At 47.5% G+C, this 15,284-nt stretch overlaps 1 protein-coding gene across 3 annotated transcripts in view; it reads left to right on the plus strand.

Annotated features, from left to right (window-relative positions):
- Positions 1–15,284, plus strand: part of SERPINA12 (serpin family A member 12) — a 31,185-nt gene that overhangs the window by 13,921 nt on the left and 1,980 nt on the right. The window contains exons 1-4 of one of the 3 annotated variants that reach the window (XM_032179781.2): positions 155–344; positions 5,908–6,574; positions 8,275–8,545; positions 14,746–14,893. In XM_032179781.2, coding sequence (XP_032035672.1) covers positions 5,941–6,574; positions 8,275–8,545; positions 14,746–14,893 — 1,053 coding nt within the window. In that variant the 5' untranslated portion in view covers positions 155–344; positions 5,908–5,940. Of the gene's footprint in view, positions 1–154; positions 345–5,907; positions 6,575–8,274; positions 8,546–14,745; positions 14,894–15,284 lie in introns of those variants that run through there. The other 2 variants (XM_032179780.2, XM_058429765.1) reach the window with 2 other exon arrangements.

Raw genomic sequence — 15,284 nt, forward strand, 5'->3', positions numbered from 1 at the left:
TAGTGGACTTCATTAGGGAAGCCACAGCCCAGTGGGTGTGGCCAGTACAATATCATGCTGCTGCCTCCACAGGTGAGGAGAACTCCCAGGGAGGTGGTGTGGCCATTGCTCCCAAAGCCTCCATCACCTGCCCACTCACACCAGCTCATTTATTGGCCTTACTCTTCCAAGAGGCCATGGAAGTATAAATAACAAAGCAAGAAAGGCAGATGCATTTGGCTGGCTCAGTGGACTTCTGAATGTACTGTGAGTATGAGACCTTCCCTTCCAAAAGATCTGGTGCTTCTTGTCTTTTCCACACGAAGCTTGCTTCAGATTGAGGGAGGATATAGCACTGTCCACAAGTGGGTGTATGAAAGGAAAATTCTAGAGGATCACTAAAATCCAGGTAAACCCCTCTTGAGGAATTTGTTGAACATCTTTGGCAGGGTGTTATTGATGTCTACTGCCCAGTGCTTTTCTAAAGAGAAAAGCTTCATGAATTTGGGGATGGGAGAGGTCTTGGGACATAAGTGGTCCCTCCAACTTGGGTCCACCCCTGCTGCATGATGCGGGCCACAATCAGCCTTGTATGTGCTGTTTGTGAATCTTTATCTCTCTCTGAGGACAGAGGCTGGATCCATCAACTCACTGGTTCATGGAGAAAGTGAGGCGAAGCAGCCTGTTCAATGCATTTCTGCAGAATTGCCTTCACCAATGATGCACATTGCAACAACGATCTCTTCCTTTGACCACTCTGGGCCTCATTTCCCTCTTTATGGCACAGATAGTCCTGAAGTCAATGATCTCTCAGCCTTTCCAACCCACATACCCCTCCTCCTAGAATGCAGTCACGGAACGGGGGGAGGACCAGGTCAGGCAAACAGCTGGAAGGTTCTTGAGGGTTTGGAGAAGACTGTAGGGCTTGTTGGGCTGAAAGTCAATCTGCAGCATCAATATGGACCATTTCCTGGGCATTGCTCTAGTGCCCCAGTGCCTAACACAGAGTGAGGACTCAAACATATTTCTTAAAGAATGAAGGCAGAAATCTAGAGGGCAAATTAAGAAGCAGAATGGGGACATGTGCTCCACTCTTTGTTTTCCAGGAAGGAAGAGAAAGTATATTGCTGTGGTCATCAGAGTTTGTTTATGGGGCTTCTCTTACTTCAAACAGGGGAGAGAAGATATGTCCTACCACCACTTAGTTCTAAATGTGCTTTTCAAAATAATAATTTAATTTCTAATGTATATAGAGTGATTTCTTCTTAAAGCAATATCAGTCCTTTAAAACAGGTGAGTCACAGAGCAGGCCTGGAGTGGCTCTTCAAGTGCAGGGCTCTGGTGAGGGTCTTCTGTTGGGAGGCCAAGGCACATCTTTAGCAAGGATTCCTCAGATTTCTCGGCCCAAAGGAGGGCACTGGGTTTACCCAAGTGCTGCACATTCCAAGGGGCGCTCTGAAAAGTTTCTGAGGAAAGGTGGCATCTCAGAGGGCCTGGGGTTCCTGGGGCAGGAAGGGGTTTCTGGAGCACGAAGGGGTGTCTGGTGCATGCAGCCAAGTGTAGGAAGCATCTCCCCAATGAGCAGGCAACACACTGGTTGCCTGAAGCTCGCTCTATTGGTTCTCAAGACATGGGAACTTGTCCAAAGCATTCTAAACTTTTTGGTGTCATTGGCTTGAGGAAGGATATTACATCAACTCTTTCTAGCCAGTCAATTTCATCCCAGGGAAGAGAGGTAGGGTGGTCAACTATCAGGAGAGGAGTGACCTGCCAGAGGGCAGGGGGAGGTCTCTCTAAAGGAAACTGTGGTTCCAAACCACTGGGCACTGAGTAGACCTTCTGTAGCCTGTGTGTGTTATCCCTGTTTAGGTTTTGTTTCTTCAAACTGTGGTGATAACGGGGGAAGCACTTTGTAAAATTAGAAATTTTATTATTGTTGAGTCTGCTGTCACAGCTCACTGTTGCTTCAGTTGGCTGATCGGGACGGTGTGGGAGGTGGAAACAGTGCCCTCCCACAGGGAAACTCCCTCTCCTGTATATTTAAGCTGCCTGTGCTACCTGTGCCAACGCTTCCCACCTGGTTTGGATCTATCTTTAGGATGAATGACTTCCGGGTCAGTGAGGCGCTATTTTATCTAGTCATAAGAGGAGGGAATTATTTTTCCAAATTAATAGGGAACATGTGAGCAGGATGGTCAGAGAATTGAAATACTGACTACAGCTTCATGTGTCCCATGTGTACCCCATGGGGTTTTGTTTCTATCTTGTTCTTTTTTTTTCTTGGTTTTGTTTTAGTTTTATCTCTTTATTTATTTTGAGTGACAGCCAAACACACACAGATATACACACACACACACATTCCAAACTAAAAGCCAACAAACAATTGCTCAACTCAGGAGAGCAACCTATCAATTGATTGGGAAATAACCAGTTGTTCAGCTATTTTAATTGATGGAATTAAAAAATTAGCCTACTCAGGCATCTAACCCAACTGACAAATTTGGGTCAGTTTAAAGCCCGTGATGACAGATGGAAAGGCCCGGAATGAGGCTGGTGTGAGCTGTTTGGGGGAGAAAGGCCAGATGTTCGCACTCAGGGAGCCAGGGCAGGAGGCCCGGTGGAGACTGCTGTGACACAGGCATGCTGAGGTGGGAGGGTGCTGAGACCTGGCCAGGCCAGGGTGTGGGCTGTGTCCCTTGGCGGGGGGGGTGGTGGCAGTGCCACCTGATCAGCAGCATCTCATGGGGGAAGAAACCAAATAGTCACCACCTCCCCCTCATTTAATAGATGAAGATATTGAAAGCCTGAAGGGTGAGGAGACTTGCCTCGAAACACCTAACAAACACACAAGTTGGGGAGGACCGCTATCCAGACCTGGAATTCCATAATCCGTTCTCATTTCTGAAACTTGACAATGTTTAGGGATCAGTGACTGAACATCACTGTAAAGCTGTGCGTGCCACACAGTGTTCCCAGGATGGTGCTTTCTGCAGGTTCCTTCCCTGCTCCGGCCCTGCCCTGCCCAGCCTCCTCCAAGGCTGCTCCCAGGCTGCTGGTTTCATCGCTGCTGAGAATGTTTTCTCAGCTCCTTAAGGGACATGTCTTAACTTCTCCACTCCTAGGCACTGGGAACTTGTGCCCACTCTGAATAGCAGAACCTTCTATTTTTAATCCAGGCAGCCTTTGTAAACAGTGCAGCCCCCTAAACCCTGAGATGGAATCCTTCCTATTTTCTTTTGTTTATCTGAAGCATCCTTGGGAATTTTACCAATTTCTCTTCTACAATCCGTTTTCAGACAGTCCATAGAACACTTGTTCATCACCAGCTGCTATTAAGTTTTACCAAAGAGTGGTTTTTGGGGATAGAAGGTGCTTAGAGAGCACCTAGGTTCAGAGAGTGAATGTGCTTTCTGGAATGTCACACAGCTACCAAGGCATGAGAGCAGAGCACAGAACTCCTGCCTACTTAGTAGTCCTGGTGTTTTAAAAAATATGTATCAGCCCGTATTTGTGAGGATGTTTTTGGCTTCAAGGAAGTGACCATGTAACTCAACGTCACTGGGGGTCCAGAGGCAGGGTGGGCTCTGGGGTCAGCTTTTTCCATAGACCCAGCTCTGGTTTCTCTTAAGAGCCCTTGGATGCATCCTCTTTGTGCTATGGCTTTGTCTTAGAGTCACTTCCCTCATGGGGCAAAGTTGCTGTTAGTCCCTGCGTGCCATGCCTTCCTGCCCAGGACATCCCAGGAAAGAGACAGGCCAGCACCCCAACATTCCAACAAACAGTCTTGAAATCCTCCCTCATTGCACATCTTAAGCCACATGCCCCTCCCTAAACAATGATCAGGGCAGAAATTCCTGCCTGCACTGATTGGATTAAGTCTGGCTCCTGAACCAACCAGTAGCAGGAGAGTTGAGATGCCCCTGCACCAATCAGGCCCTCCCTTGGAGCTGGGAGGGGTTTGTGTCCCTGATGCACATGGGCTGCCTGAGAGAAGAGTATATTATTGAAAAGAAGAAAAAGAAAGAGAAGATGAGGAGAAGAGGATAAGAGGAGAAGAAGGGGAGGAAGGGGAAGAGGAGAAGAAGGAAGAGGAGGATCTATTGGGAAGCTGGGAGAATGGATGCTGAGGGAGCAATGAGCAGTATTCACTAGAATTTTCCAATACTACACTACAAACTCCTTGAAGACCTTTGTTGTGATCAAGGTTCTATCCACAGTGCTTGGCATAGAAGGATTTGGACATGAAGGACCTGGGAACTGGGGACACTCCTAGGTATAGGCCCTGCCTAGTGTTCATTCATCTGCTTATTCAGTCAACCAGAAAGAGCCAGCCTTGGGAATTTAGCTGCGCAGACCCTGTTGGTGGCTGACCCAGTTCCCTTTTGCTGGTGCTGCTGTGAGGGTTGGCTGCTGACAGCTCACAGCTGCCCTCCCCTCTCCAGAAAATTGTCCTTGGCTGATAAGACCTAACTGACCCAGTTATGCACCATGACCTGCATCCAGAGGACAGATCACAGCCACCAACTGACTGATTCTATCCAAAAGCCAGCCTGGAGAGCCCTCCCGCTGTGGACCAGGCCAAGGCTAGATGTCACCTTGGTTCCTTCCCTTTTCCATCCCACTTCCCTCGCTTCCCTACAGGGAAGACAACTGCCTCAATACATAACATGCACCTAAATCCCCATCTCAGGTTCTGCTTCTAGGGAACCCAATCTAAGACAATCATGAATAACCTTTACTGTGGACAGGATATTACCCATGGATTACAGACATGTAAGATATAAATCACAGGAAGAAAGCAGATTAAATGATATAACAGATGACCAAGCAAAGAAATCTGCCTTCGTTTTACATATAAATGGGTGTAACCATCACTGACAGTAGTATGTCCAACTAGAGAAATCAATAAGCTTTTTAGGCCAACATGCTTTTGGCATCTCGCTGCAGCATTAGGGCTGGAGATTAAGGGAAAACAGTCTTGTCTCCCAGAAGCTCACAGTGCCGTTGGAAGATGTCAAAGCTGAGAGGTGGGTGAAAGGAGCAAAGTCCAGAGCCAGGCAGACCTGGCTGTTCCTCTCCCATGGTGCCATCCTCTTCCCTCCTTGGGAAGGGTGTAGGGAAGAAGGTTTCCTGGAAACCTAAGTCCTCCTGGAATGAGTATCCACCACCTAGAGAACATATGAGCTTAAACAAAGGGCTTGATCTCTGCAAATTAGTCATAATTCTTTTGGCTGAAGGGGAAAAATTCACCTCAAACCAGCCAACTCTAAAAGGGAAATTTATTGGCTTTTATAACTTGGAAACATGGAAGTGGGTAGCAAACTGAGTTAAAGCTTAGTCCAGGGTCTCCGAAGATGTCATCGGATGTGTCAGTCCATTTCTGTCTTTCAACCTCCCTCTATCACTCTCCTCTCCTTCTACATGTAGAAACCACGGCCACATTCAGCTTCAGGGCTACTTCACAAAGCTAGCTGCCCCAAAGTTTAGGGGGTTTTGCATTCCCTTAGAAAGACACTGAGTGGTCTAATTTTGGTCCACACTCTCATCTTTAACCAGCCAGTGTGGCAAAGGAATAAAGTATTATGATGGTAGGTCTGGGCCACGTGCCTACACTACGGGGTATCCTCACTGTGGTCCAATGGAGGGAAGGAGAGCTGTTCCTCAAATGAATTGAGACTCTGTTTCCATAAAGAGGGTACAAAAACAAGAGATGTCTTCTACATTCAGTCCTCCTATTTACAAAATGTAGAAAGTCATTTCTAGTCCCCAGGGTGATTATAAAGTTTAAATGCTATAAAGGGGTCAAAGCACTCATAAACTGCTATGTACAACACATACTAGTCACTGTATTTCTTCTTTCATCTGGTCTTCCTCTGGGTAACATATAGGCAATGGGGTTATCATGTTCTTTTTTTCTGCTAACCTCAGGTCTACTACTCAACAGGATATTCTTCAAGGAAAATGAACCCCACACTAGGCCTGGCCATTTTTCTGGCTGTTCTCCTCACCGTGAAAGGTCTTCTAAAGCCGAGCTTCTCACCAATGAATTATAAAGCTTTGAGCCAGGCCCAAGGGTGGAAGCAAAGGATGGCAGCCAAGGAGCTTGCAAGGCAGAACATGGATTTTGGCTTTAAGCTGCTCAAGAAGCTGGCCTTTAACAACCCTGGCAGGAACATCTTCCTATCCCCCTTGAGCATCTCTACAGCTTTCTCCATGCTGTGCCTGGGTGCCCAGGACAGCACCCTGGACGAGATCAAGCAGGGGTTCAACTTCAGAAAGATGCCAGAAAAAGAGCTTCATGAGGGCTTCCATTACATCATCCACGAGCTGATCCAGAAGACCCAGGACCTCAAATTGAGCATTGGGAACATGCTGTTCATTGACCGTAGGCTGCAGCCACAGCGTAAGTTTTTGGAAGATGCCAAGAACTTTTACAGTGCCGAAACCATCCTTACCGACTTTCAGAATTTGGAAGTGACTCAGAAGCAGATCAATGACTTTATCAGTCATAAAACCCATGGGAAAATTAACAACCTGATCGAGAATATAGACCCTGGCACTGTGATGCTTCTTGCAAATTATATTTTCTTTCGAGGTAAGGCTTTTGGCATATTGGTGTGGAAAGAATAGGATGACCACTAGACTTGGGTTAAAAACCTGAGTTAGCCACTTGTTTGCTCTGTGACCTTGAATTCATATGTGATTTACCTCTCAGAACCTCACTTTTCCTACTGTAAAATGGGTACCATGATACACAACTCATCATACAATTATTGAGATTTAAAGTGAAAATGTATGTGAAATGAGCTTTATGAAGTCTATCATTTTCATAATTGGTGATTATCAAAACACAACATTGGTTATAGAGATTGGAATGACATTTTGTTCCCATCTCTTAGATGAGAAAAAAAAAATTCAGAGAGAGAGTAACTAACTTACTCCAAATTACAAAGCCCATCATTGAGAGTCAGGTCTGGAACACATTTCTCCTGGCCCTAGCACTGTGTGCTTTCCAGCACTCTAAGCAGACACCTGAGATGGTGATTGTGTTGATTATGGTGATGGTGATCACTTGGTGGGTCTCCATATATATATATATATATTATATAAATTCTCCTTATCAGACTTTACATATTTCCCAGATCTGATGGAGAGACAGAAAAAAAGATGGAATAATGTTTCCAAATTTCAACTTTATCCCCCAACACCACACAGAACACATGTACACAGACAGGTTGGCCAAAATAGGTGAGAATTGGAGGCCAACACCCATCAGTCCAGACAAAATCACTGCTGGAGTGTCAGGAACATGGTACTAAATATAAAAAATTGAGGGTTCTTAAAATCCACAGGCAGATTGATGGCTAAAGAAGAAAAAAGGTGACCAATGGCAGTCTAAAACCTCGATCTGCCCAAACCAGAGAAGGAAAGAGGAGAATCTGGAATTTCCTGAAATCCCTACGTCCCTTAGATAACAATAGGAATAACAGTGAAAATAATGATGCTGATGATGACTAGCACCTACTCAACACTCACTATACACAGGCACTGAGCTGTGCTGCCTTATCCCACTACGTGTCAAGGCATCCTTATGAGGTAGCTGTCAATATCCTCATTCTACAAATATGAACACTGAAGTCCAGGGAGATTTAGACATTTACCCAAGGTTAAGCTTTGATAACCTTTTGGACAGGTAGATAGAACAGTGAGGCCAGGATGTGAACTCAGGGAGTTGGCCCTATAATGAGGACTCTGAGGTAGCAAGTTTGAAAGACCCAGGTCTGAGTTTATGCCCAATAGGTCAAGGTATCTTCAGAGTCCAGGCATCTAGGCTTCAGTTTTCACTGCTCTTTGGCAAGCTCCCAATGGCAGACTGTTTCACCAGTTTTCTTAATTCCACATGAGAGCAGCTCCTTCATGACTGACTCAGATTAGAATCAAGCATTTCTACTTACATCATTTTCAATTAGCCCTCATTAATTATAATGCAGTCCCCTCTGTCAGGACATTATCAATGGACTTTCTCAGGATTAGGGGAACCTGAGCTTATGGTAGTCTGCTTTTCCCCTCTTAATTTGGCAGTCTAGTCCTGGCTTCTTTGGGAACTAATAATTACACCTGAGCCCATCTCATCAGAAATCTCCAGGACATGGCATGAGGGCAAGGACTTCCCTGATATCCTGGAATACCCCCTTTCACCCTGAATCTGTGTGGATAGAGACTACTGGTTAGTTGGATTTAGTCACCTTTTTTCCTTTGGGATAATCATGTCTGTTTGTCTTTCTTCAATCTAAGCCAGGTGGAAACATGAGTTTGATCCAAATGTAACTAAAGAGGAAGATTTCTTTCTGGAGAAAAACAGTTCAGTCAAGGTGCCCATGATGTTCCGTAGTGGCATGTACCAAGTTGGCTATGATGATAAGCTCTCTTGCACCATCCTGGAAATACCCTACCAGAAAAATATCACAGCCATCTTCATCCTTCCTGATGAGGGCAAGCTGATGCACTTGGAGAAGGGATTGCAGGTGGACACTTTCTCCAGATGGAAAACATTACTGTCACGCAGGTAAAGTGGGTGCCTAGCCCTTGCAGCTTTTTCCTTCTTCTGTCTTCCCTCTTATTTCCTCTATCTGAGCTCTTACCTCATGGCCAAGTCCCCTTCTGGGCTCTATAATAAACTTATATCATGGTGAGAAGTAGACTGGGGAACAAATCATAAGAATAGAGTGAAGTGCTTGGCTCTTTGAGGGAGATTCATCAACACTGTGAGAGCACAGTAGATGGAGTCTTAGTGGAGGGTGGTAGTCAGGGAGGACTTCACAGATGAGAGAGCATTTGAGCCAAATCTCCAAAGCTGAGTGGCAGTCTGTATGAAAGGGGGTGGAGCAAAGGAAACTGCAAGGACAAGCACGGGCTGTAAAAGAGAGCTGTGAGTTGTGAGTAGAATGATGTTGTCAACTGTGGTGTCACAACAAAACCCATGAAGTATCCAAAGTAAGTTATACAAATAATAGTTGAAGAACCAAAGAGAGTAAGTATTTTTCTTTTAAAACATAAACTGATATTAGATTGATGCCAAGCCTACAGAATTCCTCCCAGGCACTTGCTTACTGATAGATTTGGGGGGAAGAGGTAAGAGTTGGTGTTGGGTTTAAGTCTTGGGGACTTAGTGTCAGCGTGAACATACATAGTGCCTTGAAAGTGGCTGGGCTAGTGGCTTCTAGTAGCCAGAGCAGTGAAGGAGATGTAGTAGAGTGGGCAGCTTCCACTTGGACAGGTGTCAGATGTCCTCTTCTCTGTTCTCTTTCCCTCTTCCACCTTGTCCCTGTCATCATTCCCCATGCATCTCCATAAATGTATTTACCAAGAACCTCTGCCACACCTAATGTCCTGTCAGGCACCAAGGACGGTACCAAGAGAGGTACTGATGATGCTAGGATTGAGCTTAGTAACCCATGGTTGGTAACTGAACTGATGCAACTCTTTTCATGCAGAACACTGTCTTGGAGGCATTCCAGAATGCATCTCTTATATCTAGAGTGAGCTGCAGACTCAAGAAAGGGAAATTCTGATTCCAAATGCTTCCAATTAAGTCATGGTACTGGGATGGGGGAACCAAGTAGCAGAGCATCCCAAGAGCATTGCCATCCCTTGAGATCTGCGTAGCCTCACCTGCCCTTCCCACTGGGAACCAGGGAGCTGCAAGGGTTGGCACGGTCTGGCCACTGAAACAAAAGGAGGGGTCCAGGTTACAACCTTTAGCTGAGACCTGGTTTTCTCATCTATGGTGTGTGGTCATAATATTGCCAATACCACAATACTCTTGAGAGAATTAAATGTGCCTTAGCACAGCATTGCCCCACAGAAAACACACCCAAATGCAAATTCCTCTCTCCTTCCCATTGTCTAAAGAGGCCGAGCTTCAAGGTTCTCAGTTGAACTTTTGAACTTCTGGTTTATTGAATGGCAGGTGTCCTGCAAATCTGACCCTCTTACCCTCAGGTTGAAGCCCTAGGGTGGCTGCTGTTTCACTGAAAAAGATGTTCCCAGTGGGAAGGGCAGGTGAGGCTGTGCAGATCTTGAGGGGTGGCAGCGCTCTTGGAATGCCCTGCCGCTTAGCTCCCCCCTTCCATAAATGTGACTTTATTGAAAGCATGCAGAACCAGAATTTTCCTTTCTGAAGCCTGCAGCTCACTCTAGATATCAGAGATGCATTCTGCAATGCTTCCAAGCCATGTTCCGTGTGAAAGGAGTCACATCAGTTCAGTTCAGTTACCACCCACGGGTTCCCCCATGTTGTCTCAACATGGGTACATCCCCAAAGGGACTGACATGTTTCAGCCTGCACTCTACAGATTTTTAGAGTTCACAGAGATGTCTTGGGAGATCTCCCTAGGGAACTGGGGGGTGTAGAAGGTGAAGAGAAGGTGAGAAATGGGAGGGATGCCAGGTCTTCCACCCCACTTCATCTGGAAGTCCTGGCTTTGTGAGACATGGACTCCAGAATATGACATTTCCTGTAGGACTCAAATTACAGTGGCTTGAGACCCTGCAGTTGATTTGCTGGAACTCACCGTCCTGAATGCACTCCACCCTATCTCCAAGCCATGTCTGACAATTCCTCCATGGGGCTATAGCTCAGATGCTACACTGGGGGCTTCACATTCCCCTCACTGAGGCCCTCTGCAGCCCCTGGTGCTGTGACCACCATCAGGCCACCACCAACCACACAGAGATGTTCCCTGGGCACTACCACATCTCTCTGGCTTCAGGCTTCATCTCCTTTTGCACCTTTACACAAGAGTGGAATAGAACCTTTGTGATTTTCTGTAGGCTAGTGCCAGACTTCCTGGAGATTTGGGAATAACAGAACCAAAGCTCCTCACAGGGACCGAGGATAACTTACAGCGCATAGAATTGGCATCTTTTGAAGTCCAAATGTAGGCTGCTCTCAGTGGCGTCTTATGAAGTCCAAGTGTAGGCTGCTCTCAGCATCTCTTCCAGGGCACCTCCTTCCATTTATCTAGTGCCTGGTCTGCCTCCCCCATCCCTCTGGGACTGCTCTCCGAACCTCTTTGACTTGAGGCCAGGCCTCCCCACCAGGAGGGCCATGGAGAGGAAGGTTCTTCTCACCCCAGGGATGTCTTGCCTATCCAGTCACTTCTCACCTTGGAATGACAGAAAGGGTATTGTCCACCTTCCCGAGAAGAAACTCTAAATCCTCTTGCAGGACAGGGGGCTTGCCCACGGTCCCCAGGGAATTATATTTGGTTAGAACATGGTAGGCAAATATTCCTACCTTCTGAGATCATTATTTCTGGGAGATAAGTGGTGAAGTCGCTTTGATCTACAGGTGGGAAGCCTAGTCCAGACAGCTCAGTGGCCCGCTATGGGAGAGCAGAGGTGGACGGGCTATCTCTATGCAATCTTTCTGCAGTCCCCTCCAGACTGGAGGGCCTAGAAGACACTGAGCAGAAAAATCACCTTTTCCCTAAAAGAAGTAACCAAGTCAACAGACACACACCAACTTACATGTGGGTACAACATGTCAGAATTTAGGCTTCGGATGACTTCCCCCTGGCCTCTACGCAAGAGGTAGGCACCTGCTTTGGATTTGCATAATTTGAGGCCAGGTGCTGCTCTGATTTCCCCAGAGGAAAAGCTCTATTTCCCAGGGTCCACCTTTAGGAGCAGAAAAATGATGGTGGCTTTGAAATAGCCATTGTCCTGTTCAGAAGTGTTGAGGGTCCACTCCCAGCCTGGGTGCCCCCCACACATTTCTGTACATATTGGTATATGCACTCACCCATCAGCACAGCTGCATTTAGTGCCTTCCCACGTTGGCACAAACTAAAGCCAATCTCCTCATTTACGCACTGGACATACGTCCCCTCGCTACTCAGGAACATCACCCTAGAAATCCTCTCCTCGCTTTCCTACATCAGCATGTTTTTCTCTCTTCTGAATCATTTCCATCAGATACAAAGATGCTCTTATTTTTCCCATTATGAAAGCTCGCAGGGGGCCAGGGAAAACTTACAGCTCATAGAAGTGGCTTCTATGCAAGAAGACAAAGCAGGTGTCTGCCTTCTGTGCAGGCAGGCCTGTATGGCTTGTGCTGACCTTGCAGGTAATCTCAGTGCTATTATTTTTCCCAACATAAAAGCTTCTCTTGACCTCTGCTTTCCCCCAGTTATTCCTCCATCTCGTCACTCCCCCTTTGCAGGTGAATACCATGAAGCAGTTGCCTCTGTTCACAGCCCCTAGTTCCTCTCATCCTCTCCTAAAACCACTCCAGTCCAGCTTCTGCACCCACTTCTCACAGAGAGCTCCCTTCCCAGGGTCCCAAGGGTGTCTGTGTTGCAGAGTGCAGTCAGTCTCAGGCCTCGCTCTTTGGCTGGTTGGTGTCCCCACCTCCTTAAGGCGCTCTTCATTTGGCTTCCAGCTCTCCACTCTCATGGCACCTCCCACCTCTCCCCTCCTCAATCTCCTTTGCTGGAGACCCCTCTCCTCCTCCAGGTCTCAGAGGTAAGTGTCTCAGGGCTCAGTTCCCAGCCTTCTTTTCTGTCTATACTTACCCCTGAGTGAGCGCACAGGCTCAGAGCTTTAAACACCATCTCTATTACCACGACTGCCATGCTTCCATCCCCAGCCCCTGTTCTCCCCCAAATTCCAGAGTCATGGATCTTTCTGTTTACCCAGAATCTCCCCTGGATGTGTAATTGGAGCTTAGTGTCAACACGTCTAGAATGGCGTCCCGATCTGTCCCCAGAGAACCTCCCCAAGCCTGCCCATCTCAGTCAATGGTGACTCCATCTTTTTAGTTGCTCAAGCCAAAAACCCTGGAGTCACCCTAACCACTCTCAAATGCCTCATTCAGTCTGTCAGAAAACTCCTTTAGCCTACAGCAAACCACATCTGGAATTTGGTATCTTTCCACCGTCTCTGTGTCTCCCAACATCTGACCACCACACTAGCTTCCAAATGGTCTCCCAGCATCAATTTTTGCCCATCCCCACTACACACAACACCACCACCAAGAGTATCTTCTTAACAGAGGCAACAGAATGATCCTTTTAAATCCTAAGCAAGACTATGTCACTCCTCTGTTCAAAACCTTACAGTGACTCCCCATTTTATTCAGGAAAAAAAAAGTCCAATTTGTCTAATTCTCTTGCCTGCCTCAAGGTTTGCTCAAACCTGGGACCAATCCTTGATTCCTGCAAATTGATCTATTTATTTTTTTTCCATTGCACTTACTGCCTTCTGCATACTGCTAGTACATGTATGTAGGCTTAGGTGGTACTTTTTGTTGTGTTGATTCTATCACCTGTCTTCCCTGCTAGAACACACAGTCAGGGGCAGGGATCTTTGCCTGTTCTGTTCATAGATGCATCTCCAGCACCTAGAACAGCACCTGGTATACAGTAGGCATTTAATAAATGTTTGTTGAGTGAATGAATGAGTGGAAAGGTAAATTTGGGAGTCGTTGGGCCTGTTGATGATATTCAAAGCTGTGAGACTGAATGACATGCATGGGGAGGGAGTGAAGGTGGAGAAGAGAAGGGGACCAGGGTCCGAGCCTCGAAGCAGCAGTGTAGCCAGTAGAGATGGGTGGGGTGTAGCCAGTAGAGGGGCAGGAGTGGTGGGGAAGGAGGAGAAGCCTCAAGGGGTGGACTTGGGATGCTTCACCTTGGGGAAAGGGATTACCGTCAGGTGCAGCTCACTGAGAGTTGGCTCTGGGACATGGGGCTAGTTGTCAATGGTGACTTTGGAAAGAGTTGCTTCCATAAAAAGTTGAGGTCAAAGAGCTGACTGGAGTGGACTGAGGCAATCGTGAGAGGGAGTGGAGATAGCTGCTATAAAAGGAAGAAAAGAAATGAGCTGGAAGCTGGAGAGGCTATTCAGGGCCAAGAGAGATGTCTTGGCATTAGTTTTTGAGGATAGGCCCCCTCTAGTGTGCAGCCTCCTCCAGAGGAGGCTCAAAGGGGCACTGTTTAAGGATGGTGCAGGAGAGAGAGGACACATAGGCAGGAATGAGGTCCTTGGGTAGGTGGGAAAATAGGGTGCAAGGCCAGGTGAACAGGAATCCAGGGTCTGCACGTACCTCCGGAGCCCCTGGGCCCCAGGCTCCGGGCAGGAGGCTGAGCGCGGTTCAGCCACAGAGGATGTGAAGCTGCTAGTTGGAGGGCAGGAGGATGGACACCTGCTAAGCACCAACTGTCTGCTGAGCGCCTTGTCTGCATTTGCCTCAGCACCCCTAGTGTCCCACGGGAGCGATGATGATCATCTTCCTTCTCACACAAGTGACTTAGAGAGGGAAGGTCACAGAGCTCATGAGAGGCAGAGTGGATTTGAACTCAGTTCTGTCTAGCTCCAGATTCTGGGTGCCTTGTTCCCTCCAGTGTCAGGTCTTCTGGGGTCAGGATGGGCTCAGGGCTCAGGCATGGCAGCGACTACAGTGGGGACATCGTCAGTGTCTGTGGCTGAAGGGGCTCTGAGACGGGGGAACTTGAGACTTGAGAACACTCCTTGAAGAGGGCTCTGGGGCAGGTGTCCTGGGAGGCAGGGACACGGTTCAGAGAGCTTACGCTGCTTTGAAACCAGGGTCCCAGGGTTAAGGAGCCCCTCCTCATTCTGTGGATGGAGAGAGATTGGAGACCTTCGGGGCTGCGAGGACACATGTTTCATTCGTCATGTATCCCGGGGCTTGCCCTGCAACATGACAGGACTTGACCACTCACCCTTGTCATGTCAATTCCCCAGGGTCGTAGATGTGTCTGTGCCCAGACTCCACATGACGGGCACCTTCGACCTGAAGAAGACTCTCTCCTACATAGGTGTCTCCAAAATCTTTGAGGAGCATGGCGATCTCACCAAGATCATCCCTTATCGCAGCCTGAAAGTGAGCGAGGTAAGCCTGCCTAGCCTGGACTCCACTCCCTGCAACACACGGGCCTTCCCCTAGCCCCGGGCCAGAGCCAGGGTCGCAGTGGCTGTCAGAGCCAGGACTCCACCCACCAGTCAGGGTGGCCATGAATCCAGCTGTGCCCCTTACCAACCCTGTGATCCTGGGCAAACCACATAACCTCCCCCAGCCTCATGCTTCCAGTCTTTAAAACTGCTGCTGTTTTGGAAATCAATTCAATGTAGCAAACATTGATAAAGGCCTGGAACAGTTATCAGGCCTAGAACTGGTCTAAGTCTAACCCAGACCCTCTCTCAAAGGCCACATCTCTCTCTCTCTTTCTTTCTCTCTCTTTCTTTCTTTCTTTCTTTCTTTCTTTCTTTCTTTCTTTCTTTCT

Source organism: Hylobates moloch, unplaced genomic scaffold (assembly GCF_009828535.3).
Source record: "Hylobates moloch isolate HMO894 unplaced genomic scaffold, HMol_V3 SCAFFOLD_16, whole genome shotgun sequence".
Lineage (NCBI taxonomy): Eukaryota > Metazoa > Chordata > Mammalia > Primates > Hylobatidae > Hylobates > Hylobates moloch.